Source organism: Vigna angularis, chromosome 2, assembly GCF_016808095.1.
Source record: "Vigna angularis cultivar LongXiaoDou No.4 chromosome 2, ASM1680809v1, whole genome shotgun sequence".
Taxonomy (NCBI): Eukaryota; Viridiplantae; Streptophyta; class Magnoliopsida; order Fabales; family Fabaceae; genus Vigna; species Vigna angularis.
Genome location: NC_068971.1, coordinates 23928439 through 23955644, shown reverse-complemented (window position 1 = coordinate 23955644; position 27206 = coordinate 23928439). Strand labels below are relative to the sequence as shown.

The 27206-nt window shown below is 32.2% G+C and overlaps 2 protein-coding genes and 1 pseudogene across 3 annotated transcripts; 1 reads left to right on the top strand and 2 right to left on the bottom strand.

The window, feature by feature from the left end:
- Positions 1-64: 64 nt before the first annotated feature.
- LOC108326810 (uncharacterized) lies at positions 65-7992 on the top strand. Of its 2 annotated transcripts, XR_008247349.1 has the most exons (6): positions 67-567; positions 1148-1327; positions 2233-2359; positions 3187-3300; positions 6615-6791; positions 7673-7992. XR_008247349.1 is itself a non-coding variant. In XM_052873888.1 (5 exons), exons 1-5 carry the CDS (start codon positions 253-255, stop codon positions 6728-6730), a joined length of 852 nt encoding a protein of 283 aa, XP_052729848.1. In that variant the 5' UTR covers positions 65-252; the 3' UTR covers positions 6731-7992. The 2 variants fall into 2 exon arrangements, 1 of the variants encoding a protein (XP_052729848.1); XM_052873888.1 differs by having other exon boundaries at positions 65-567; positions 6615-7992.
- On the bottom strand, positions 3834-5389 carry LOC128195637 (pentatricopeptide repeat-containing protein At1g80270, mitochondrial-like; annotated as a pseudogene).
- Positions 7993-8122: 130 nt separating the features above from the next.
- LOC108327417 (protein LATE FLOWERING) lies at positions 8123-10309 on the bottom strand. The gene has a single exon (XM_052873890.1). It carries the CDS (start codon positions 9240-9242, stop codon positions 8655-8657), a length of 588 nt encoding a protein of 195 aa, XP_052729850.1. The 5' UTR covers positions 9243-10309; the 3' UTR covers positions 8123-8654.
- Positions 10310-27206: the final 16897 nt, after the last annotated feature.

The following is a 27206-nucleotide window of genomic DNA, read 5'->3' as shown; positions in this document are numbered from 1 at the left end:
AAAAAATACGTAAACCTAAGTGCAAACGGTTCATGTTCATGTTCAACCACATGTTTATGAAGAGGACAAAATCAAACTTTGCAAAAACGGTGTGTTCTGGTTTTCGCTGGTTCTAGAAACACCCAAACCATAAGTCGGCGTCCCAACCCAACCGTATCAAGGAAGCTAACACGTATTTCTTCTGCGGCAAAGAATCCCATTTTCTGCTTCCTGCTGATCCGAACAGGTCCTTCACAGCGAACCTTCCAGAAGATGGTGGTTATAGAACAGGAAGAGAGCGAGCACCGAAATGCGAGCCGCTCCAACGCTGCCGGCGCTGCCAACGACGCTTCCGATGGCTTCGAAACCGCCAGCGAGGCCGATCTCGCCAGTGATGATGACGGCGGAGATGGTGGAGCAGACAGAGAACAGGAGCAGAATCACCCCGAGGAACACCACCGGCAGCAGCAGACTGAGCAACAACCTGAACGCGATGTTCCTCAGAGCACCGCCGAATCCTCTGAGAATGCCTTGATCACTGAAGAGTCCCCCGAGAATGCGTTGATCAACGAAGAAGAATCTAGACAGGTGGTTATGTGTTGAACTTAAGGGTTTAGTCTCTAGGATCCTTCTGATTGCTGAACTATTCTCTTCTTTGACAATTACGTTTTTCTAATTGAAACAATGGGTTTAATTGAAGTGCTTTAAAGGGTTGTAAAGGTTTTTTGGATCATGTATTGGATGGCTACAGTCGATTTTTTATAATGATTACTGCAAAAGTAATATCGACTAGTTTCTAATTAATTCACTGAATTGTATAATGAAAAATGCTATGTTTTGTATATTTGACTGAAATGGTTGAGAATTGTGTTGGCATTGCACCTTGTTTAATGACTCTCATCTCGTGATTTTACAGTTTTGAATAAATTTTAACTTGTATCAGAGGGTGTGATATAAGTGTTTACATAATGTTTAACTAGTACTTCTCTTCTTTTGTACCTAGCTTATGTGGTCAATTAGTGATTAAATTCTCATGCTCTATGATGAAGATATTGGAGAGCCTGCGCAGTGAAAATTTTATTTTGATAACTTTGAAATTGTTTTACAACTGTATATTAAGCCTTGTGCATGTAAAGAGAGTATTGAGCGCTGTTGGTTTGTGTCATAGAAAGCATTGGATCAAGCAAATGAAGCAAAGGTTGAAGGCAACAAACTTTTTGTAGATGGGAAGTATGAAGAGGCGTTATCACAGTATGAAGTTGCTTTACAAGTAGCACCAGACACACCTTCATCTGTGGAAATACGGTCAATATGCCACTCGAACCGTGGTGTGTGCTTTCTGAAACTGGTATGGCCTTTTTTTATCCTGGGTTAATGCATTCATTATCACATTTTTTTGTTATGCTCTTCCTCACGTCTACTAGATGACCTATTGATCTCAATGTTTTTCCTCCATGGCTTATGCATAGTGGTCTAGCTATGGTCCTTGACCTTTCCATGTTTGCATTTTCAGAGTTCAGAGTTATTGGTTGAAACTGAAAGTTGGTTTTTGTTTTTCTATTTCATACTGTTCTTGAAGAAACAAAACTAAAAAAATTAAGTAGTTTATGTTTTGCTTAAAAATATTATTTTCTCAATACAAAGCATCATTATTTTTAAATTACATAAATGATAGAGAAAAGAGGGAAAGTAAAACCTTAGAAAAAGTAAATTATGCTGCAAAGCTACCTGCTAGCAGAAATTGAGCGGCAGAACTTTACAGGGAAGCTTAAGCGTAATATTTAATAGAAATTATAATTTTTAAGGAAACGAGGCTCCCCTACAAATGTGAGCATTATTATGACACAACCATAAGCAATTCCACATGTTTTAGAAACAGTTAAATATATATTGATGAGCATTAAGTATCAACCTAGTTTCTTGTAGAGTTCAGGGATAGATACTAATATGCCAAAATTAGCTTGGCTATGTACTTACACATTAGTACCTCATTTAATAAATCTGAGCAAAACCTGATCCCAAGCTGCTTCAATCAAGTGGGATTCTGTTAAAACAAACTTCATCAAGCAATATACTTTATTCTTGTATTCTTTCCTTCAGTTCAATTTTTTAATGATATGTATGCTATCATTTGATGATTTTTATCCCAGATAAAGCCACAACAAGATTTAGCATTTCGTTTATCCTGACATAATTTTGTGCCCACTTTGTTATTTGTTTGCTTTTCTTAAACAATTGTCAAATATGCCACAGGGAAAATATGATAACACAATCAAGGAATGCACAAAAGCATTAGAACTGAATCCTGTGTACGTTAAGGCTTTCGTGAGAAGAGGAGAAGCTCATGAAAAGCTCGAGCATTTTGAAGAGGCCATTGCTGGTGAGTTCAGATTTTACAATAGGGTAGTGGGTAATTATACCAACCTCCTCCAGGGTTTGCACTTATCCTTCCCAACGGATTTGATATTTTTGACCCATCCCCATTGGGAAACGGTTATACCTGTACCTGCCCTTTTAGTGTTCCAAATATTAATTAATAATCTTTTTCTACAAAAAGTAAAATTCATAGCAAAGAAAATATCATGTTGTGAAGTATTAAATGTGAAAAGGATACACATTTTTTACTCCAATGTCAAATATCAAGAAAGAAATTATAATTGTATAAATATTAAATAAGAATAAAAGAGTAAGAGCAATCAAATCTGTGTCTTAAAAGGATGTTATGAAATGAAGGACAAAAAAATTGATTACATAATAAATTAAAAATGTTTTAGTAATTTAAAATGGAGATAGGGGACGGAAGGGATGGAGACGGTTATGTACATACCATCTTCATCCCAATAACTAATTGAAAAAATTGGGTTTTACCCATATCCATACGGTCAATGCGGGATTCTCCATCATAATCAGGATGGGTTCGGATAATAATCACGGGGATGGGTTCATTTACCATCCTTACTTCTGTCATGTTCCAACTCTATTGCTCTTTGTAATTAGGAAAGTAAGGAGAGAGGTGTTATTTCTAATATAAAAAATGTGTAGAGACCCAAGGGAGGCTGTCCTAATTATCCCTTAATTTTGGTTATTGATGTATAAGTGCATGCTGTGTATTTAGCACACCAATAGCATTCTGATTCTTACACTTCTTTGTCTTCTTTCATAACCAGCTCTTAACCTGCCACCATTTTTTTTTAAAATAATTTACAGATATGAAAAAGATCTTAGAAATTGATCCCTCAAATGATCAAGCTAGGAAAAGTATTCGGCGCCTAGAGCCCCTTGCTGCAGAAAAACGGGAAAAAATGAAGGAGGAAATGATTGGTGAGTCTCTTTTTGTCTTTCTCTTCATACTTTAATATCTATAAATTTTGTTTTTCTTTAAGGGGTTCATAGGCTTGCTTCATTTCATTACCTGTATTTTGTTTTGCCTATTAACATACACTTGCTACAAAACTTCATGGCTTGATTCCCAAGATATATCTCCTGTTCAGCTGCCTTTTATTTTCTTTTATTGTGGACTATGAAGTTCACGTGTTTTTATGCACTTTCCCTGAATGAAAACGTGTATTCCACACTAGCAATCCACCGTGGTATTCCATGAGACTTAGTGATACCATTCTTTTCTTCCTCACATTTAGTTCACACATTATACCCTCAGGTTCTGAGAGGGATGAAATCTTGACGAACAGCTCACATGGGTGGTTTTGAAAAAAAGTGATGCAAGAGCTAAAACCCTAATCAAAACTCTTCTTTAGTAATGTGCATGGTTTACATCATGAAATTGGTTAGAATCCAAGAAGAGGATTGTTTAACCTTCAACAAGTAAATATAGTTGAGTTGGGACAATTGTGCTACTTAAATGCAAAGGAACCCTATTGCTCCTAAGCAAAAACATGTTGCTAACCATGATCTATTCAAGTTCCAAAACTTTCCAATAACGCAGTGCATCTGCAATAATCAAGCATCTTGTTTTAGAAGTTTAGTTTCAACCATAACTTGCAAGATACAAGACAGATACCAAATTACGCAATAGCACAAAAACTCTGCAGAAGTAACTGCTAAAGAGTTTTTCAAGCATGTGCACAAACTTTTCAAATCAAAGATATAGTTAACCTACTCTTTGACTAACAATTACATGTGTATGATGAGTAAGAAAAACAGTTATACAGGTATCTGCTGGCTTCCTCAATCAAGCAAATCGAGACTGGATTCTTCCTAAATCTATCAACCTGAATCAACTGGTTTGCCAAAGTATTATGGGTCATTATACTATCAACTCTGAACCTGTCCCTAATGCCATAGGCTGGAACCTTTGCATTTATATAGGTGTTCACTAGAACTTGGTACATCTTTGGACTAGATGGATAATCAACTTGTTTCATTCTATAGAATTTTGTTTGTGTTATAAAAGCCCACCCGTCTTAGCATACTGCTGCAAAATAGTTAGGTAGGTGGAAAACATTGTCTTCATCTGGCTCTACTGGGCTGCCCTCTTAAGAACAGAGTCTGCCTTCTCCACTTCCCTGGCCTCGACATTGAGTTTCACTATTGCATCCCAAGTTAGTTGGCCTATTCGGCACCCACTATTTGCCATACGCTTAATAAGATCCTTACCCTCCATTAGCATCTTATTATTTGCATAAACCTTTAGAAGAAAGCTTCCATTTCCTTATAATTGCCACAAAAAATTCTCTACTCCATGAACCTTATTCAAATTTCCCCAAGCTTCAATTGGAACCAAATTTTTTCCAATTCATCCACTTTTCCTAGGTTTGCATGGTTGGGAAGTAAAATTTGGCATAGCCACCAATCCTGTTTTATGTTTTTAGCTTCCATCTCCTTCAATAAGGTTTCAGATTTATCTTGAAGTCCAACTGGGATGTAATGCCTAGCCAAAACATTCTATGTTTTAATGTTTGGTTCAATGCCTTGAGCTTTTAGTCTATCAACAAATTGATCCATTCCATAAATATCTCTGGACTGCCTTTTGTGTCTACTAAGATTGAATAAGAGAAGAAGGTTTGATATTCTCGTTTTCCATCAACAATAATACAACAATTGTTCTCTTCTTGTTATTCCTCTTATAGTTCTCTTCTTGTTATTCCTCTTATACAAAAGTAACATTTGATTGCAAGCAAATACTGTAACAGGAATGTCCAAATTGTTCATTTTATTGAAAACTTCCTTGGCTTTTGTTCAATTTGTGCTGAATGACACAATTAGCGAATAAAGTCATGTACATCATCTCTCTTCTACAAGATTCTTGAATAGTCTCAATATAAACCTCTGCCTTGTGTAAACCATGTGCTTAGGCAATTAAATCAATGTGACTTGATAATCTCTTTCAAGAAACTCAAACCGGTTTTTTGGCTCAAGCCACTATGAGAGCTGCAAAACTCTTCTAAACATCTTTTGCCTTCGAAGATAAACCATGGCATGTGACACCTCATCTTGGGTTAGATCATGCCCTTCTGCAAACCACTTCTCTAGGACCACATGATCAAACACCTGACACATTCATGATCTCATTGAATAGTTCAGATTCAACCCTTCCATGATGTGGTTTTCCTTTCTCCTTGACTACCCCCATCAATCTTGACTGAGGCTCCTCAACATTCTCCTTGTCACCATTATTATACAACTGGTCGGCATCTAAAGCCAAAAGATTGTCAATATCATTTTCCATCTGCAATAGTTGTCTCCAGCATGGAAAATTCATTCTTCAAATCATCATCCTTTTAGGAAGTGAGTTTAAACTTAACTTATCTTTACAAAACCGGTTTGAGAGATGAGGATTGTCTCTACTTATATAATTTAAATTTACTTTATCTCTAGTCATGTGAGATCTTAAAAATGGATTTGGGGCATTGATGTTCATCATGAAAAGAGGCTTTTTCTTCTGAAAATGGATGTCCGAGGTTGTTATTTTCTTTTACTCAACTTTTTGTTATTTTTCCCTCCTATACTATGTTTGGGTGCCACAAATCTACCATTGTGAGACGTGTCTATTGTGTTCATATTACCTCAAAGATCACTTTCTTATATTATGGCTCTTGAAGTCGTCAAGATCTCAAGTGTTGCTTTGGTATTATGGCTATTTTTGATGACTTAGTTATTTCTATTTAGACATTATTTGCTTTATCCCTTGGTGGTTAAACATCGATAAGTTACGTGTTGCTTTGGGTGGTTAAATTTTGATGTTACTAATTTGTTTTTCTTCTACCTTACATGGTGGTTAAGCCTTGGTCTCAGCTGACGATGAGGTTGGCTTCTGCAAAATGTTTAAGCAAGCAGTTGGCTTCCTTGTGTGGTTAAGCCTCACTTTGTTTATTTCTGTTAGCTTGTTGAATATTCAGTGTCATTAGATTCTGCTTATGTTCTTAACCCTTGTATGATTTCCTTCTGTTAGGTGGTTAAGCATTGAGTGCAAGTTTTGCTTGGTGGTTTTTTTTTTTTTCCTTTTTTATTCGAGTTGGTTAGCAGTGAATATTTACTATTCTGTTTTATGAAGGCAACGTGCTATCATGAATTTCGAATAGCTCATTTGGACTGTGCTGAAGTGCTTTATATTGTGACTAGTGATTGGTATATTGTACTGTCATCATTTGCTTAGATAGAGTTTTTTCTTAATGCAGGAAAATTGAAAGATATGGGCAATTCTGTCCTGGGCCGCTTTGGGATGAGTGTGGACAACTTTAAAGCCGTCAAAGATCCAAACACTGGTTCCTATTCTATCTCATTCCAACGCTAATTTGTGTATAGCAAAGTCATAGCAACAGTAAGCATGAAGGAGGTGGTCTTTAGTGATACAGGTTTGAGACTTCTTTTGCTTACAGCTTGTTAGGAAAATTTGGATGTTAGTTATGTACGAGAACTTGAGAAGTGGCATACAATTTATTTCCTTCAAAAGGGTATTTTGTTAATTGACTCATTTGTGAAGGGGATTGATAATGTCCTAGTCCATAACTACCTCTTTCAACATTTAAGCTGCATTTAGGCTTCACAATAAATGACAACTGTTCTCATCTTTTGGAAAAATACATAGGTTAACTATTTGTGCAATTACATTGGCTTTTGACAAATACTAGCAACACCTTTCACACTCTTAGACACTATTATTGAATGAAATTCTTCTAATAAAGACTGGCCATAGTTATCTAGTGGAACTAGCGTGAGATTTCACTTAAGATTGGAGGAAGTGTTGAAAAAGAGTATCTCATAATGTGCTATTAGCATTCCCCCTGGCCTGTAATGTTCTGTATATGCTCTTTATATTTTCGTTGGTGCTAATGAAAGGTGGACTTGTTTGAGGTTTGGATGTTGTGAATTTGAAGAAGTTGCTTCACACTTGTATGGTACAAGTACAACATGAATGTGACATGTGAAAAATAAATTGCTACTAATGTATACACCACCCTCTCACATTTATTTCACTCTTGCAGCATAGAAGTTAGTTGAAACAAAGTTACCCCGTTTGCCAAACAATAGCTGAAATCCACATTTTTTTAGTCCTCATAAAATCTTTTCTTGTCCTTTTATTTTCATTCCCTTCAAGTTTTTATCTCCTCAAACCAGTGTACTAAATATTATTTGCATGAGTAATGATTTCTCTGACCAAACCAGTCAGGTACTTCATATCGCTTAATTTTCAAGATAATGGGTCTAATTCACTTTTATATGGTTTGCTTTCTAGGTAATGTTGGAATTCTCAATGAAGTGTGAACGGAGTTGCGCATTGTTGGTTGGATGTCCGGGTGTATTAATCTTGTGGAAATCCACTCATGAAAGTTGATTGGCATTTGTGAACTTATTTGGGTTGTACAATGCTTTTTTATCATTGGGTCATTCTGCACAAGTTTAGCTACTTAATATGATTCACGTTTTAGCAATTTTAACTTTAATGTAGGCCCCTGATCCATGGCTGGGACTTCGATGTTTATAAGTTTTGGAACTATATATGTGATTGCCAACACTTACAGAGCATTAATAATTATTTTTATTTCTTTCTGTTTTTGAGATGCTCTCATTTGTGGAATTGCTTAGCAAACTAAAGTAGTACAGAAACTAGTGCTTTATACTGTTTATTCTATAAAGTGTAGTAGCAGAGTTGTGAGCTCTAAAGATGCAGTGCCTCTGATTCAGAAGAATCTAGTTGTGTGGTTTTATGCTGTGAGCAGTTGACGGTTTCTAATAGTTTCCCTTCGGGGATTTTTAGGTCATTGAATTGAGTGTACTCTTGCAGATTCAGAGCATCATCCTGCACATTTGTTAGATGCATATGGACTGGTCAACTTACATGCTTTTAGTTTGTAGGAATAAGTTAGCAAACTGTAATTATATTTTTGTTAAAGTACATAAAAAACGTACCTTGTTGATTAACTTCTAGAAAAACAGTGGATACAAATTTCTCTCAAACACATAAACATACATAAACATGTTCATCTTCATCATCGTATGCTCTAATTTTGAAGTTCACTAGTTAATAGTCAATTCATCCAATAATAACCAAAGTAAAAGGAAGATATTTATTTTGGAATTGAGGTACACACATGTTAATCCGAAAAATGCAGGCAATTATTCCATATCAATACTAACACAATTGGCCATAAAATCTAGTCCCGCAATTCATAAACTCTCAGAAAAGTGCATCTTCTCATTCCTAGTCCATACATTGCCTACAAATGGAGAGATAAATCAAGCTTTTGTTCCTTCTCGGTACCGTCATTCCAAATTCCAAGATTTTGATCGTTACTTATAAATAATTTGGATTGAGATGTGTCCCCCCAGCTGACATTGTAGTTCTTCCCTTCACCATGTAACCTGTTAGTTCCCCCATAGAACAGTGAGTTGCCAAATCTAGGTGCACCATTTGATCCAAATTGTTTGGAAATTTGATGGTTTTGGAGATAAGAGAGTTCTGCTGCATGGGCAGTGATGATCATGGAAGTATTTAAAATGTCTAGATGGGTTGGAGCAAAAATCATAGGGCCTGGCAGTGGGGAAGGAAAGCAAACACTTGTGTACACAGATTCCCTCTTGGCCTTCCTGGCAGCTGTTCTTTCTTTCTTGTGAGCATTTTGGTGTCCTCCCAGAGCTTGAGAACTGTAAAACTTTCTTGAACAGAATAGGCAGGGAAAAACCCTGGAGGCATCTTCTCTTTGGCTTTCTCCATCATTAGTTACCTTCCGGACCTTTTCCATCTCTATAACTGAAACCCACAGCAATTGAAAGGGGAATATATACACGTCAGAAATTGTGTACATTTAATATTAAAAAATCTGTATATATTAAATTATGATGATAAAACAGTGTAACATAGGAGAGAACGGCCTGGGAAGAGGGGTATTTAAAAAAGAGGTAACAACTGATGCAAGAGTTGAGAGGAGTTAGGAAGTGGTCTCAGAAATAGTTGGGAAGCGTGAAGAGACAGTAGTTTGGTGCATGGGCTTGGGAACAGAGGAGATAAGATGAGAGTATCAGTTTTCCAAAGTAGTAATTTTACTCTTTCTCCAGTTATCCTTTATCGGAATTTCTCCCATCATATACCATAACTAGTAATTTTAAGATTTCTACAATTTTCAGATGCATGTTTTTACTCCTTTTTAGTACATATTTGTAAGGATTAAATGAAGAAAGTATTTCATATTCTTAAATAATTATGTCTAACGTACAAATAACTTGACATAGTAGGAAAACTACACCCATCATTCTTGATTGTTTTGTTTTATTAAGTGACTGACATTTGAATAATAGTCAGAGTGCACACAAATTACTGTTACTGTTAGAAAACATACTGATATTTGGGTTATATACAGAGAGAGGGATAAAGATTTTAAAGGGTTATGTAAAATTATCTTAAAATTTCCCTAAGATACCAATTATTGTGCTTGAAACAGCATGACAGAGGATTGAAAGGAGGTGCTATGGAAGGATGAATGAGTCCACTCTAACTTCTGGGATTGTGTGTACTATCTCTGCATTCTGCTGTTCTGTTCTGTTCTGCTCTGCACTTCTCTGTTTTGGCTTTCTAATTCCATTCATATGAATACAACAGGTTATGGGGTGAGAGCTGCTTATTCTATCTTCGCCCTTCTTCTCCATGCATGCATCCTCTGACCCTTCTCGTCGTATGCCTATATAAAGTGTTCCACGTCACTCCTTATCTTCATTCTAAATTTTGTAAATTCACTTTACAAAAAGCTGTTATGATCTTCTTCATTATGGGAGGAACCACTCAAAAAAAAAAAAGAAATTTTAAATTATAAGATTCATATAATATGGGGATGACAACTATGTTACTGTGAAACAGAATATTATGGGAAAGAAACCAATCACAAGACAAGAAAAAAATATTTAGTAAAAAAATATACTTCTATCATGTTTATAAGTTTTTAGTATTGGAAATATACACATAAAATATCAAATTCTTCATACTTCTTGACTAAAAGTATCAGTGCCAATAATAAGCTTAAATCTAGAATAAAAAATAGTATATTAATAGTTTAAAATTATACAAAATCTGAAATAAAAAAGTTATCAGTTGTTAAAACCTTTATTTTAGATAATAAATAATTTATTTAGTGAAAAAACATTATCTATCATTATTTTATTATATTAATATGATGTTAAAAGAGTATAATTTTATAAGAATAATATTAAATAAGAGGTTTAAAAAGTGTATAAATTTTGTAAAAATAATACTGAAATAATATGTGGCTACTTTAAGTAACAAAGTTATGTAATTATTTTTTAATAGATATTATTTAATTCTTTATTTATTAAATAAAAATTATCATTTTTATTAAAAGATAAAATTGTTTAATTAGAATATAATATCAAGTAATTAGAAAAAAGTGTATTTTTATTTTGTAAAATGGTATAAACACATTTTAAATATGTATTTTTCTTTATCTTTAAAATGTTCTAAATTAAAGTTTAAAAGGTAAATTATGTTTCTAAAAGTTCAGTTTAAAGCCGGATTGGTTCTCTCGATTTCCACATAATCTTTTAATATAATTGAATTGGTTACTGGTAACATCTTTAATGGGTTAGATTGAGAGTCAGTTTTATTTTAAAATTATTGACTTTTATATAATTTTATTTTCATAATATTTGAACTGAAACTAAGAAAAAAAATTCACATTCGATAAAATTTGAAGTAAATTTGAATATACATCGGACGAATGGATAATTAGGGATGAATTTGGATAATGTATTAAAATTTAAACATATCCGATCCAACTTAAATTTATCTTTTAATTTTTATAAATTAGTACGTTTATTTTAATCTTTAAATTTTTATTTTCGATATAATATTTTTTTAAAAATTTAATAATGAATTATATAAAATCATAGTTTATTATACTCATTATTAAAATTACTCTTGTAATTCTTTTAGGTTAAAGATTCATTATATTTACTTTATTTATTAAAAATAAAAAATTTTAAAAATTGACTCAATATAACTTTCTAATCTGTATAGCGCCACCAAATTAATCCGCAATGTAACAGTACTGTTAGAAAAAACAAACTAATAGAGGGTTTGTGCAAATACAACTTAAATATACACAAATTATACATAAATACAAATATTTGAATAGGCAAGTAAAATAAAACACATTCTTGTCAAAACATTCTTTCTACACATATATCTAAATATGTTTGTGTAAGTGATACAGACTTTCCAGGTCTCATCATAAATATACAACAATAAATTATTCAAGATAAATTTCTAACATAAGATAATTATATAAAAGAAATAATTTTATACAGGAAGAGAGCTATGTGAAGTTCTATTATTTAGAGTTGAGATTGCTCTAAGACTGACAGAAAATGAGTAATTTTTCTACATTTGTATTATAATTGATATTGAGTTAGAAAGGAGAGTACATTTGAGATGATTGTTCTCTGTATGTCTTGTTTGTAAGAATTCTATCTAAATAGTAGATCCCTTCATCTAAGGTTGATTGAAGGAAAACTAGACGTAGGTAGTAGGTCGAACTAGTATAAACAACTGTGTGAATCTCTCTATCCCTTCTCCTTTGATATTGTTTATATTCTTGTTTGATTACATTTTAAGAAAACTTCAAAGATTTTAAAAAGCTTTTTAAAGAATAATTTTTTAAAGGGGAAAAATCAATTCATCTTTTCTTGGTTGAGACATTGGCCTAACTTTTTTTATAGAAAATTTAACCCATCCAATGAATTATTATTGATAGCTTTTATAAAAATAGCTTCCCTAAGCGAGAATAGGACTCACCTTGTTGGCTTTATCGAGGAGGAGGTTTACTAGGAAGACACAATACCAATGAGATCCGAACCCAACCACACATAAGAGTGGGTTTATCGAGGAGGGGGTTCATCGAGGAGACACAATACCAATGAGATCTGAGCCCAACCACATAAGAGATTGACATCACTCTCTACCCAAAATCTTAAGGCAATGGGTTAATGGATCTTTCACCTTTTTATAGTGCTCTAATTTCTCATTTATCCAATGTGGGACCTGGACTCACTTGAATTCCCAACACGCCTAACTACCCCAAACAATGGGAAAGACTTACCTAGTGAGATTTGACTCGCCTAATGACCCACCCATCCAAAGCACTCTAAATTTTAAATTTTTTACTTTTTTCCAATGAGTAGTTAACTTGTCTAGTAAGTCTACATAGCTTAGAAACCTTAGTAAAAATATCAGTTCATGTATTTTACTGTAATTTATTACATGTCTTAATAAGTTTATTATAGTTTTATTATTTTATATATTCTACTTGTTAGGAAATCTTTGATAATTCCTCCTTGTAATCAGAAATTTCTTATAATCTCTCCTTTTCTTGTATAACTCCTGTAATCTCTCATCTCTTTGTAAAACATATATCATGTTGTCTATATAAGAAATAAAGGTTGAAGAAGGAAAATAAGTTTTTCCAAACAAAAGTTCTTGTCATACTATAAAATGTTTTTTGGTGTCTTAATATTTTGACAAGGTATATCATAGCCAAAACTCTAAATTGTGGTAAACTCTTATGTTCTGGTCTATACTAGCTTTATTTAGATGTTTTTATTGATTTCTTATTCTAAAAGAACTAGATTCAGTTCAAAATTAACCTTAGAGAGAACCAACTAACTTCATTGATACATCTAAAAAATAATAATACCCACATAACATACAATTACCGAAAAAAAAAGTAGCAACACATCTCAAAACAACACTAATATTCAAAAACAAAAAATTAGTCAAATCATACTTTTCCTTACTTGTAACTACTTATTCCATATAATGTCTCAATTCAAGCATGCACTTGCTTAAAATCTTGGAATCTACCAAATTTTAGTACGTGATAAAACAAGGTGAGAGGATAACTTTTTGTCAACTAGACCTACCAAGATTAATGAAAAAATCATAAAAAAAAGAGAAGATTCCATAGACTATATATAAACATACTTTGTTTAAAAGATTGATCAGTTAGAATTGATTTCTACATCTTCAACTATAATGAGATGTGATTAAATTATGAAATAGATGGGTATGTGAAACATAAGAAAACACTAGAAAAGACGGGGGGGGGGGGGGGGTTGAATTTCGCAATGACTTTGGTAGGGGTTAGACGATCTGTTATATTTGTTAGACGACGGTGTGTTTAAAAGAATGTTTAGGAAAATGTTTTATAAAGCAAAGCAATAATACACAATTTTTATACTGGTTCGCTCCAACTTAAGCTACGTCCAGTTCTCCCTTAAGACTTTTTAAGGGGTTTCACTGATCTTTAAAAAAATTACATGAGTTTCATCACTTCTAGCTTACAACAAGTATTATCAACCAATCTTGGCTTCAATCCTAGTCAACTGACTAGATCATTTAACTCAACTGAGCTAAAAACCAAGTGTTTTGATTCACTTCTAAATTTACAACACAACCAAAAAGGTTTTTCAAACAAGTTATATATTTGATAACTCTAAGAAAGAGAATAAGTTTTCAATACAAAGAAAATATGAAAGACTTATAAAGATTTTCTCTTTAAATGAAAGATTTAGATGATGTAAAGAGAGAGAGACAATGTAACAACAAGCTTCATTATATGCACATATTCGTCTTGTCTTCTCTTCATGCAATCATCTATATATAGCCTTCTTCGAGAAAGATTCGTTAGATAGAAAGTTGACTTCCATGTAAACTTTGTAGTCTTTTTAGGTAGTAGTCATACTTAAGTCTACGTTATAGAGCTACAATGCTTTATCAGAACTTTGACAAAAGTAGCTTGTACGTTTTCTTATCTCTTAACGTTGAGGCTTTAAGGAAACATTTTCGGAATGTCTTCCTATCTCTTGACGTCTTTATCCTTCTTGTGTAGGAATTTGAGTAAGGTCTTGTACTTTCATGATCTGCACAGATAAAGAGAACAAAATATACAAGCAAAGAGGTGTTTTTTCGTACATGCATTAATGTTTTAAACGTTGGTAAACGTTAAGGCATATTGCGTGTTTAAAACATTTTGGCACAAGTCATCTCATTTGATAGAAACATCATTTAGGAAGTAAAGCTTTTAATATATAATTTGTAGATTATGTAAAATGTTAGATGCTTATTTTATAAAGTTGTTTGTAAGTTATATCGTTTAATGAGTTTTTTCTAAACGATTCTTTTCTTTAAATGCTTATCTATTAAACACGGTTTAGATATAAAAATTTTAAGCTTTAGTCTTTTGTTAAGTGTACACATAGACCATTTTTTTTTGTTAAATGATATTTGTAAAACATTTTTCATTGAGGATTTACAAAACGTTATTTTTTAATAAACAGTTTATTTGTAAACGTTAATTTCATTCAATGCTATTTGTTAAAATTTAAAACAAAAAATGTTAAATGGTTTATTTTTTTAAATTATCTTGTCTAATCTAAATTGTATGGAAGAGGAAAACTAGAGAGGAGAGAGAAAAGATATTTGAGAAAAAGAGAAGACATTAGAAAAAGGGAAGGAAAAGTGAGAAAGGAGGAAGGCGTATGTCACACAGAAACCTTATATACAACTAATCTAATAAATTAATTGGTCCAATGTAAATTTTGAAATATTAAGTTTGGATTATAAGGGATTTGATCAAATTAGATCCAAATTCAATCCAACCCCACAAATATTCAAACCTAGCAAAAAAAACGCAAAAAGCATTTTGATTAAATTTATTTTTTTAAACATGTAATAATATTTAAAAAATAGTATAATAAGTTTTAAAGACTATAATCGGGTGAGATTTATCTTAAAAGAGTTTACGGTTGGATATATTAATATATAAAAAAAGTTTATAAAAATTTTAAAATTAGAAGGTGTTATTGTTATCCATATTATTATAGATTAATAACGTGTTGATTATAGGCTATTTAAATTAAAGTATTTAATAATTAGATAATAATTATTTTAAACAGGAGTGCACCTTTAAATAATCTTGATTAATTTTTTTACTTTTATTATAATTTGAGTAATTTATTCTGGTGAGTCATCCTAAACCTTTATAATAAAAGAAATGTCTGAACCTAAGATCCAATTAGCAACCTTGACAAAAATATTAAAAACTTCTTCAACAATAACAAGTTCTTCTAAATGTTCTTTAGTCAAAACTTTTAACAAATTCACTCCCTTCAATATCAAAACATTTTCATTGGACCAAAAATTTCACCTCAGTCTCTAAACCTATACAAGAATAAACACTAGAAGAATATGTTGAAAAAGTTGATCATTATTTTAGAAAAATTATGGATACAAGAAACTACAAAATTAACAACATATAAAATCTTTTTCCAAAATATTTCCATTATCCCTCACTTGACTAAGCCAAAACCATAACCTATAGTAGACTTAGACTCTATAGAAATATCTCATACAAAAAATGACTATGACCTTATTCTATTTTCCAAATTATTGTAAAATAAGTATGCTATAGTGTGTTTTCATGCATGTATAAATAAGTGCCTCTCGAGAGCAAAAAGCATAGTATGCTTTTCATATGTAAGTGTTTGTATGAAAGTATCGTTCAATTACCATGAATCATTAATTCAAGAATCATTATTCTTAGTCGAGAAACAAATATTATTAGAAGAGTTAGCACCAACAGCAAGCATGACGGAATTCCAACAAGTGATAAAGACAAAATTAATAACATAAAGAACTGACTTTGACATGTTTGATTAAAGAAGCTTTAAAAAAAAGAGGTGACAAGATGCCCATAATTTCTAAAGAAGGCAAAAGAAATGGAATTCGACAAGATGCTAAATGACGAGATGCCTATAATTTCTGAAAAAAACTAAATAAATAAAGTTCTACAAGACAATAACAAACTGATAAAATGAGGCTAACATTATCCGAAGAAAACTTAACTAGTAAAAAAGGATATAATTGTAAATTGTACTTAAGGGTATTACTATAAAATAGGTATGCTCTTGGTTCTCACATGCATATATAAATTTAAGGTTAAACTCCTTTGGAAGTCCCTATTTATGTGGGTTTTTTTCTAGTTAGATCCCTGTCTTATTGGTTTCACCAATTTAATCCTTTTTAACAAAAAATTGATTCAATTGGATTCCTGTCGTTAAATTAGCTTAACGGGGTTAAGTTTTTGATGACCTGGATGTTTACGTGGCCCAATTCTTTAAACCGTGGCAGTCACATACCTTTATACGTGGCTTCTGAATGGATTTAATGATGGATTTTAAAACATGGCTTATGCATTAAATCTAAAGATGAGGAATTAGGAATTTAGGGTTCGTTCTTCTTGGATTAAAATTGGCAAGCAGTGGGTTTGTTCTAGAGTTTGAGGATGCAAGACGGAGGAAGAACCCTCCTGTCGAAAAACAAAGCCCAGTCATGGTTTCTGGGCGAATCCATCATCATTCCTTCAATTTCTGCTGCCGCACCATAAAACGCATTGTCGTCGCACTGCCATTCCACCTCAAGAAACTCGTTGAGAGAAGTCGGCTTGGCGTCGCCATCCCTGCACAACCACCACCACTTCCGTCGGCGCTCCACAACCACGAACCCTGTGGAGGCCACCTACAGCGGCTGCGGAGATGGTTGAATTCTTTATAATTCAAAGTAATCTCCCAACAGGGTAATCTTCCACACTTGCCCAAAGCCACTTTCATCTTGCACCTTCAAACTCTACAACCAACCTACTGTTTGCCAATTTTAATCCAAGAAGAACGAACCCTAAATTCCTAGTTACTCATCTTTAGATTTAACACTCTATGCATATGCCACGTTTTAAAATCCATCATCAAATTCATTCATAAACCCTATTTTAAAAATGTTTCTTTTATCAAATGCCACGTATAAAGGTACGTGAATGCCACGTTTAAAGAACTCGCCACGTAAACATCCAGGTCATCAAAAACTTAACCCCATTAAGCCAATTTAACGGCAGGGATCCAATTGAGTTAATTTTTCGTTAAAAAGGACTAAATTGGCGAAACCGATAAGGCGGAGATCTAACTGGGAAAAACCCACATAAATAGGGACTTCCGAAGGGGTTTAACCTAAATTTAACTACGTCTAGAGAGATAAAGACAAAGTGTATTTTTTGTAAGAAAGTTTGTATGAAAACATTGTTAGAATTATCAAGTTTAAAAGCTTTCTTTTTTTAGCATTTGTAGGTTCTTTCTTTCATGTGTTTGTGAATATTTTTTCTTCTTTCTTAGTTATATTATTATTATCTCTAGCTTTCTTTAATAATTCCAAAAAATATATTATTTTATTCTATCTTCTATTTTGTCATTGCTGTATCAAAGCCCGACTTGAGTACTTTAAATATTTGGTTTTCTTGGAAAGAGGGGAGATAAAATAAGAATAATGAATAAATTTAAAAGAATAAATAATCCCATAATACCTTTTGAATTTGGATTCATAATTCATTAAAGGTTAAATCCCTATTGTAGACTCTATTTATGTTGATTTTTCTTAGTTAGATCATCATTTTATTGGATTTTCAATTTAGTCCTAAAAATGAAAATTTGAGTCAATTGAGCTTTTACCGTTAAATTGACTTAACGTGGTTAATTTATCATTAAATTGACTTAACGTCTTAAGATTTTTTATGAGTTGGGACGTTGACGTGACTAGTTTTTTAAACATGATTACGTGGAATTTCATTATATTATACATTTAAAAATTAAGTTTTTTGATAATTCAAAATCAACCCAATGAAGACCATCTTTTTCCAGCACTACCTGAGACCCAACATTCAGCACATCAACAAGAGCTTCAATCCTCTCCAAGTTATAAATTTCTAGGTCAAAGAAATTAAATCTGACTAAACCCTAATTAATCCCCAATTGGGAAATTTCTCTTTTAAGAAAACCAAAACTCAAGTTGGGGAACGAAAGTTGGGAAGAAAATGTTCTACATCCCGAACAGAAGCAACATCCTAGTGGTGGCAAGAAGCGACAACACTGCGGAGGCACAACTCAGACAATGTTCTAGACAGCCTCCTAAGGAGGGACAACTTTCTTCTTTTCTTCTCCTTCGCGGTTATGGTAGGGGTTTTGCAAGTAGGAGATAAGTTTTTCAGTGAGGGGCTATAGCGGTGGCGCTAGCGGTGATCTGAGCGTGGGCGTACCTGGGCGGTAGGAGTTGCGAGAGCTTTCTTCCTTCGAAGCGACTCGTGATGGTGGACGGGGGTTCAGTTCCGACCATGCTGGAGTGCGAACGACGTCGCGATGGTGGAAGGAGACGACGGTGACGCGTCGATGTTGGGAATGAGTCTTGAAGAAGAAAACCTTTGAGATTGTAATGTTTTTTAGTTTTGATCTTGTGTTTGGGGTTTTTCATCTGAGCTTCTCTGCAGGTTAGGGATCTGCGATTGGTTTTCTGTGAATTTGGGGTATCTGCTACTTGTGGGTGATTTTGTAGGTTGGGCCGTGAGGGAGAACATGATGGTGGTGGAAGGAGTTGAGGTTTCATATTCTGGTTTAGGTGGTCCGATGTTGTGTTGGGATGATGTAAGTACTGATTGCACACTATGGTTGAAGAAGGTCTGACCGTGATGTTGACGATGATGGTCGTCACTGTGGTTTGAAAAATCAATCAACAAACCCAATTTTTAAAATGTTAAATATTATCAAATTCCATGTATACAACTATCTAAATGTCACGTTTAAAAAATTGGTCATGTTCATAAAAAATTTAATTCCATTAAACCAATTTAACGACAGAGATTTAATTTACTTAAATTTTTATTTTTCAAGACTAAATTGAAAAATCTAATAAAACATAGATCTAACTGAAAAAATACAACATAAGCTCTACTAAATGATTTAACCTTCATTAAAGTATAAGTCCTAGTTCTAGTTTCAACCCTGTTATAAAAATTACAAAACAAAACAAATTAAAAAACTTAAAAGAAAATTGTCAAGATATATGTTTTAGAAAGATAAATTGTTCTTACAAATCCCAATATATATAACTTATCCTTGGAACACAATATGATATAAAATAATATAAAACATTTAGAACAAAAGTTGGAAGAACCGAGTGTTTAGAACTTTCTTAATTTGACATCTAAAAAAATTGCACAAAATTTGTGGCCCATTGCATATAAAATAATCTCATATTTGTTACTTTTATTTAAACTTTATTTTATAGTAATAGGAGAGTAATATTATAATCCTTAAAAGTTTTTAAGAATTTATTAAAATAAAACATAAATAGAAAAATAGAAAAAATTTCAATAAAAAGAAAAATGAAAATATATTTTATTAGTTATAAATATTATTTATATTCAAACACTAATACTAGGTAATATTATATTAATACAAAATTAAATTATGATTAATAAAACTTTGTAGTAAATTGCGAAGATACTACTACAAGTAAAGTTATTCACATTTAAATACTAACCATATTTCTAATATGAGTAATATTTCTTTTCTAAGAAAAATCAATTATGTTTATCCAGCCCACTAAAAGACAAAACATTTAATAATTTATAATTTTTATTTTTTGTATGTAATAAATATATTATAATTATTTTCCCAAAAAAATTCCAATTTTAATTAACTTATTTAAATATAATTTTATTATGCAAGATATTCTATAGAAATCATTTAAAAAATAAACGTGACTGGTAAAAATACTATTTTCTCTATAAAGAAAAATGCTTATAGAAGCAATTGGAAAAAGAAACAATTCCCCCGTACCCCTCAAATTTTAACCTGCACCCCCATTAAATATGTGAAATATCAAAAGTAACCTTATGAGTTTATTTTATGTAAATCTAATGTTTTTATCCTCTTCTTCTTTACCTGGACACTTCTGCAGTTGCGCATGAATTCTCCAATCCAGCCTTATATCGGAGCATCGAAGAGGAAGTTTGCGGTAAGCTGTTCACCGGAAAGTTTGTACTCTGACACAATATATCCAAAATAAATTACCAAAAAAGATTTTCTAAAAGATGTGTTGTGAATTTTAACCTTAATTCAATTTTACAAAGTTGGTTTGTGAGGTATATACAAGTTCATGGTTTAAGATTTTAAATCTAATTCAATCTTATAAAATCAGTTTGTGAGATGATGTTTACACTCACTTATTATATACTATGAAATCATCTTATCTTTAGTCGATGTGAGATCTTTAACACATCTCTCTTAGATGGCATAATAAACGCAACAATCAACAAACTTTTTGATAGCTATGAAATCATCTTATCTTTAGTCGATGTGAGATCTTTAACACATCTCTCTTAGATGGCATAATAAATGCAACATAACAAATTTTTCGATAAGGGGTGACACAATAAGTTGAACAAATAATAAATTTCGTTAGGATAAACTTTAACACATGGCTTTGATACCATGTTAAGAAAGTGAAGTTTAAACTTAATTCAACGTCATAAAATAGACTTATAAGGTAAGATTTGCATTCACTTATATGCTCTAAATTGACCTTATCTCTAGTCGATGTGAGACTTCTAACAATATGTTTCCTGAATGAATAATCCAGAACATATTTAAGAACGTATCACAAAGATAAAAACTTGAGGAAGCTGTGATTTAGTCTGCCTGGTTTTGAAGTGTTATTCCTAACTCTCAAATGTGCTTCTCAGTGTCACATTAGCCTTTGCATGTACCCATTTCTTATGTACCCATTTCTTAACCAGACACGTGGTTCTCACTTTTCTCTTTCTTTTTGCTCTTTTCTCCTAAACTAAAGTTTATCTAAAAAATTCCTTAACTTTGTCAAAATCACGCATTCCCTGTTAGGAAATAACACAAATTTCTTATAATAAGATTTATGGAAACAATATAGATGCAAAATAATCACATACAAAATTGATAAAGGAGTTTAGCAAATTATATTGAAAGAGAAAATTAAAATGAATGCTTACAAAACATTCAACTCACAACCCAAATAAATCCATAAAAATAAAATATTATTTTTCTTTCTCTCCTCTTACTCTCTTTCTCTTTTTTCCTTTGTTGTTGGAATACATCATAATAAACTTTTGTACGTTGGTATTTATACACAATGTAATGTATATAATTATGCAATGGTTTTTAATTGATTAGTTTTTTATTTCTCTCTCTAAAAATACACTTTTCCACTTAAACTATATGTTGACCAATTCCAACAATCTTCCACTTGAAGACTGATTTCAATTTGTCTTTACACCTCAATCAATGCAACAATCTTGTATGTTATTCAAGACAATTCAAGTTAAGCACAACTTTAATATTTGAATGGTTGGGTTCATACTACCTAAAATTTTTCTCAATATTAGCACCTCATTATTAAGCAAAGGTTTGATAAAATGATAACGAAGACCAATATGTTTTGTTCTCTAATGAAATGTTGAATTCTTTGCTAGATGTATTGCACTCTAACTATCATTAGACAAAACACTCTTATATTTCAAAAGTTTGTACTCCGAAACAACATATCCAAAATATATTACCAAAACAGATTTTCTAAAAGATGTGTTGTGAATTTTAAGCTTAATTTAACTTTACAAAGTTGGTTTGTAAGGTATGTACATATAAAGTTTATGTTCTAAGACTTTAAGCCTAACTCAATCTTACAAAATGAGTTTGTGAGGTGATGTTTGCACTCACTTATATACTTATAAATCACCTTATCTTTAGTCGATGTGAGATCTTTAACATCTCTCTCAGATGGCATAATAAACGCAATGAACAAGAAATTTCTCAAAGCGGGTGACACAATAAGCCGAACAAATAATAAATTTCGTTAGGATAAACTTTAACACATGACTTTGATACCATGTTAATATATGAACTTTAAGCTTAATTCAACCTCATAAAACTGACTTATAAGGTGAGATTTGCATTCACTTATATGCTCTAAATTGACATTATCTCTAGTCGATGTGAGACTTATAACAATATGATTCCTAAATGAACAATCTGGAACATATTTAAGAACATATCACAAAGATAAAAACTTGAGGAAGTTGTGATTTAGCCTGCTTGGTTTTGAAGTGTTATTCCTAACTCTCAAATGTGCTTCTTAGTGTGACATTAGCATTTGCATGTACCCATTTCTTAACCACACATGTGGTTCTCACTTTTCTCTTTCGTTTTGCTCTTTTCTCCTAAACTAAAGTTTATCTAAAAAATTCCTTAACTTTGTCAAAATCATGCATTCCTTGTTAGGAAACAACACAAATTTCTTATAATAAGATTTATGGAAACAATATAGATGCAGAATAATCACATACAAAATTGATAAAGGAGTTTGGAAAATTATATTGAAAGAGAAAATTAAAATAAATGTTTACAAAACATTCAACTCACAACCCAAATAAATCCATAAAAATAAAATATTATTTTTCTCTCTCTCCTCTCACTTTCTTTCTTTTTTTCTTTGTTGTTGGAATACATCATACTAAACTTTTGTACATTGGTATTTATACACAATGCAATGTATTAATTATGCAATGTTTTTTAATTGATTGGTTTTTGATTTCTCTCTGCAAAAATACGCTTTTCCACTTAAACTATTTGTTGACCAATTCCAACAATCTCCCACTTGAAGACTGATTTCAATTTGTCTTTACACCTTGATTAATGCAACAATCTTGTATGTTATTCAGGCCAATTCAAGTTAAGCACAACTTTAGTTTTTCAATGGTTGGGTTCATACTATCTAAACTTTTTCTCAATATTAGCCCCTCATCCTTAAGCAAAGGTTTGATAAAATGATAACGAAGACCAATATGTTTTGTTCTTTAATGAAATGTTGAATTCTTTTCTTGATATATTGCACTCTAACTATCATTAAACAAAACACTCTTATGCATCTACGCAACGTTGTACTTTTAATTCTCCTTTACTAAAGTACAAACATTTTTCTATGATGCCTTGTAGATACCTCAAAATTCATTTAACTACTTTCCAATGAGCCTTACCTGAATGTGACATAAACCTGTAACAACTCCTACTACATGACCAATGTTTGGCCTTATACAAACCATCGCATACATTAAATTTCCAATAGTTGAAGCATATGGAACTTTAGCCATGAATTCTCTTTCTTTATGTGTTTGAGGTGATTGGTCCTTGGGAAAATGAAAATGATTGGCCAAAGGTGAACTAATTGGATTAACATCTTCTATGTTAAATTAGGTAAAACATGGTTTATGTACTTTGTTTCAGATAATCACAAAATTTATTTTTGCTTATCTCGTGTCATTTGCATTCCGAGGATGTTTACCGGACCTAAGTCCTTCATGTTAAATTCTTTTGACAGTTGCATCTTCAAGTTTTTTGTTACATCCATATTTGCACCTACTACTAACATGTCATCAACATAAAGTAATAAATTGATATAATTAGAATTATATCTCTTGAAGAAACAACAATGATTAACATTGCACTTTTAGAAACCTTCATTATGCATGAAGCTTTTTAACTTATTGTATGATTGTCTTGAAACTTGTTTCAAACCATACAAGCTCTTCTTTAATATGAAAAACATATTCTTTTTCCCTTCTTCTAGGAAACCTTCGAGTTAATACATAAAAATCTCTTCATCTAAGTCTCCATGAAGAAACACAATCTTTACGTCTAATTGCTCAAGGTAGAGCCCTTCACAAACAACAATACTTAAAACTGTTCTAATAGTATTAAGTTTCATAACTAGAGCAAACACTTTTATGTAGTCAATTCCTTCCTTTTGTTGAAATCCTTTGAAAACTAATTGGGTTTTATATCTCTTGGAGGCATTATGATCCTCCTTTACAAGATACACCCATTTGTTGTGAGGTGACTTTTTCCCAATAGGAAACTCTACTAGTTCCCATGTTGTATGATTGGATACTACAGATTTCATATCATATTTCATAATAAGCTCCCACTTATTAGCATCTAAAGTCTAACATGCTTCCTCATAATTTTTAGACTCTCTTTCGTCAATTAATAATATATAATTCATGTATTTTCTATTAGATGTATGAGGTCAAGAGGATTTTCTCACAATAACAGTTGAAGTAGAAGGCTCTAATGTGTTAAGATGTTGGTCATTATTATTTTCAATTTATTCCTCTAGTTGAGGACGATCAATTATAGGAGTTTCTAGAACATCATTCACCTCTACATATACACTAGACCATTATTTTCTAAGTTTTTAGTGTACGTGTTGTCTCTATCCTTGTATATTACTCTTTCATTGAAGATCACATCTCTATTATGAATAATCTTTCTGTTTTTCATTATCATGTAAACGATAGCCAAACTCATCTTCACCATAATCGATGAAAGTGAATTTCTTCGATTTAGGGTCAAGTTTATTCCTTCCTTGATCACTAATGCTCACATATGCTACACAATAAAAAACTCTAAGATGTGAGAGTTTTACACATTTTCCACTCCATACCTCTTTTGGTATTTTGTGTTGATGGACCTCAATTGATTAAGTAACTTATTGTGTTAACTATTTCCGCCCATAACTACTTTGATAAGTTTGCTGCAAACGCAAGCTTCTAGCTCTTTCAATCAACGTTCCATTTATACGCTCTACTATACCATTGTGTTGAGGCATACCCAACACAATCCTCTCTATTATGATCCCGTGCTCATAACAATACTTCTTAAATATATTGGCTTTATATTCACCAATATTGTCAATTCTAAGCATTTTTATCTTCAATCTTGTCTTATTTTTTATTATTGCTTTCCAAATCTTGAAAGCATCAAATACTTCTGACTTGTGTTTAAGAAACTAAATTCATATATTCCTTGAATGATCATCTATAAATGTCACAAAATATTATTTCCTACCAATAGACGGGACAATTGTTGGCTCCTAAACATTAAAGTGGACAAACTCAAGTTTCTCTTTCTTCACAGTTCTTGTACTTGTTGAAAAGCTAACTCATTTTTGTTTTTCAAGTATATAATCTTCACACATGTTAATTTCTACTAACGGAAGACTTGATTGTTTATCCATGATCTCATCGTTTTTCACTCATATGGCCTAACCTTTGGTACCATAGATTGCAATTTTCATTTATTGTAATTGCAATCAAATTACATTCTTTAGTAGTATTATAAAAAGTACCACTCTTTTTACCATGAGCAATAATCATTGAATCTTTTGAAATCTTTCAATAGTCTTTTTAGAATATTATTATATAACCTTCATCAACCATGTGACTTATTGAAATTAAGTTATTTGTGTGTACAAAATATGTCTAACATTTTTCAATTTTCATATCGATCCATTTACCTTAATTTTTATTAATCTTTATTACTACTCTCTTACCAACAATCTCATAAGATATTACCAAAAAAAACTTTATTAACTCTCCAAAAATTCTTTTCATATTACACACCCTCTTATTACAAAAAGGTTAAACCCCTTTGGAAGTCTCTATTTATGTGGGGTTTTCCCAGTTAGATCCCCGTCTTATAGGTTTCGCCAATTTGGTCCTTGATATTGAAAAATTGGTTGAAATCGGCCCCTGCCGTTAAATCCAGTTAACGGGGTTTAGTTTTGGATGCCCTATGCGGTTGACGTGGCCATTTTTTGAGACGTGGCTTGAACTGAGCATTATACGTGGTTTTTAATTTCCAAGGACCCTTTTACGTGGCAATTTTTAAAACAAACATTTTTAAAAGCTGGCATCACTCATTTTCTGAAACATTGTAAAAATTATGGTTCGTTGTTGTTGAAGATTGGAAAGCAGATCAAGGTTCTAAAGAGGAAAGTGAGAAAGAGCAAGATGCAACAATGTCTACGGGGCATTCGTTTTCATCTTGCAGTTGCAGTGACTGTCGAAAGCAATTGTGCTTCGTCAGCTCGCGTGGAGATGGAGGTTGGAACAGGAAGGACGCATCATTGATTTACCATTGTGGAGAGAAGTTTGTGTTGAGGACTGCGAAAACCAGTAAGAATTGAGGCAAACAATTCTGGGGTTGTCCTAGGTATAAGGTTGGAAGTGAAAATGTTGGATGCAACTACTTCAGATGGTGCCGTGATTGGGGAATTGACGAAAGTGTTAGCTGTGAGGTGTTGGAAGCAAATGATGAGAGGTTGGTGAAGAGTTTTGAAACTGAAAGTGATAAGAAGATAGTTGTTGTGCAGAAAGCCGTGATGGGTCTTCAAAGGTGGACAAAATTTTTGGTTGGGGTTGTTAGTATTGTATGTGTTATGAACATCATTGTACTTGCAATGTTGATGGGAAGGGCATCATAATCTGTTTCTATGTGAAGGTGTAATGAAGGCCAGTTTAATGTATTTTTGTTGAATGTAATGAAGATGTATTAGTTGCAATGTGGTTCTTTTTGGTACTGTAATGAAGATGTTCAATGATTAATGAAATGAAGATTTGCAGTGAACATTATTCTTGATTGTACTTGTAATGATTAATGATTAATGATTAATTTTATTTGTAATGATTAATGAAATCACATGTCACATAAGCCTATAATGAACCAATGTAACATAGTATCACTACTGATGCAGTTTATTCATGTTTGACATATCTGATGTAGTTTATTGAGGTTTGACATATCATATTTCTAAGAAATAAAATTTTTGAATTAAATCTGCATAAAATGTGCACATCACCTGCCATTGATATCCCATAATAACAACAATAACATATCACATATCCCATAATAACTTTGTCATACAATAGTAACATTCATTGTAGATACAAATACCAATATATATAATACTGAAAGATAAAACATTGTTCATAAAAGAGTGTTGTAATGTATTACATCAA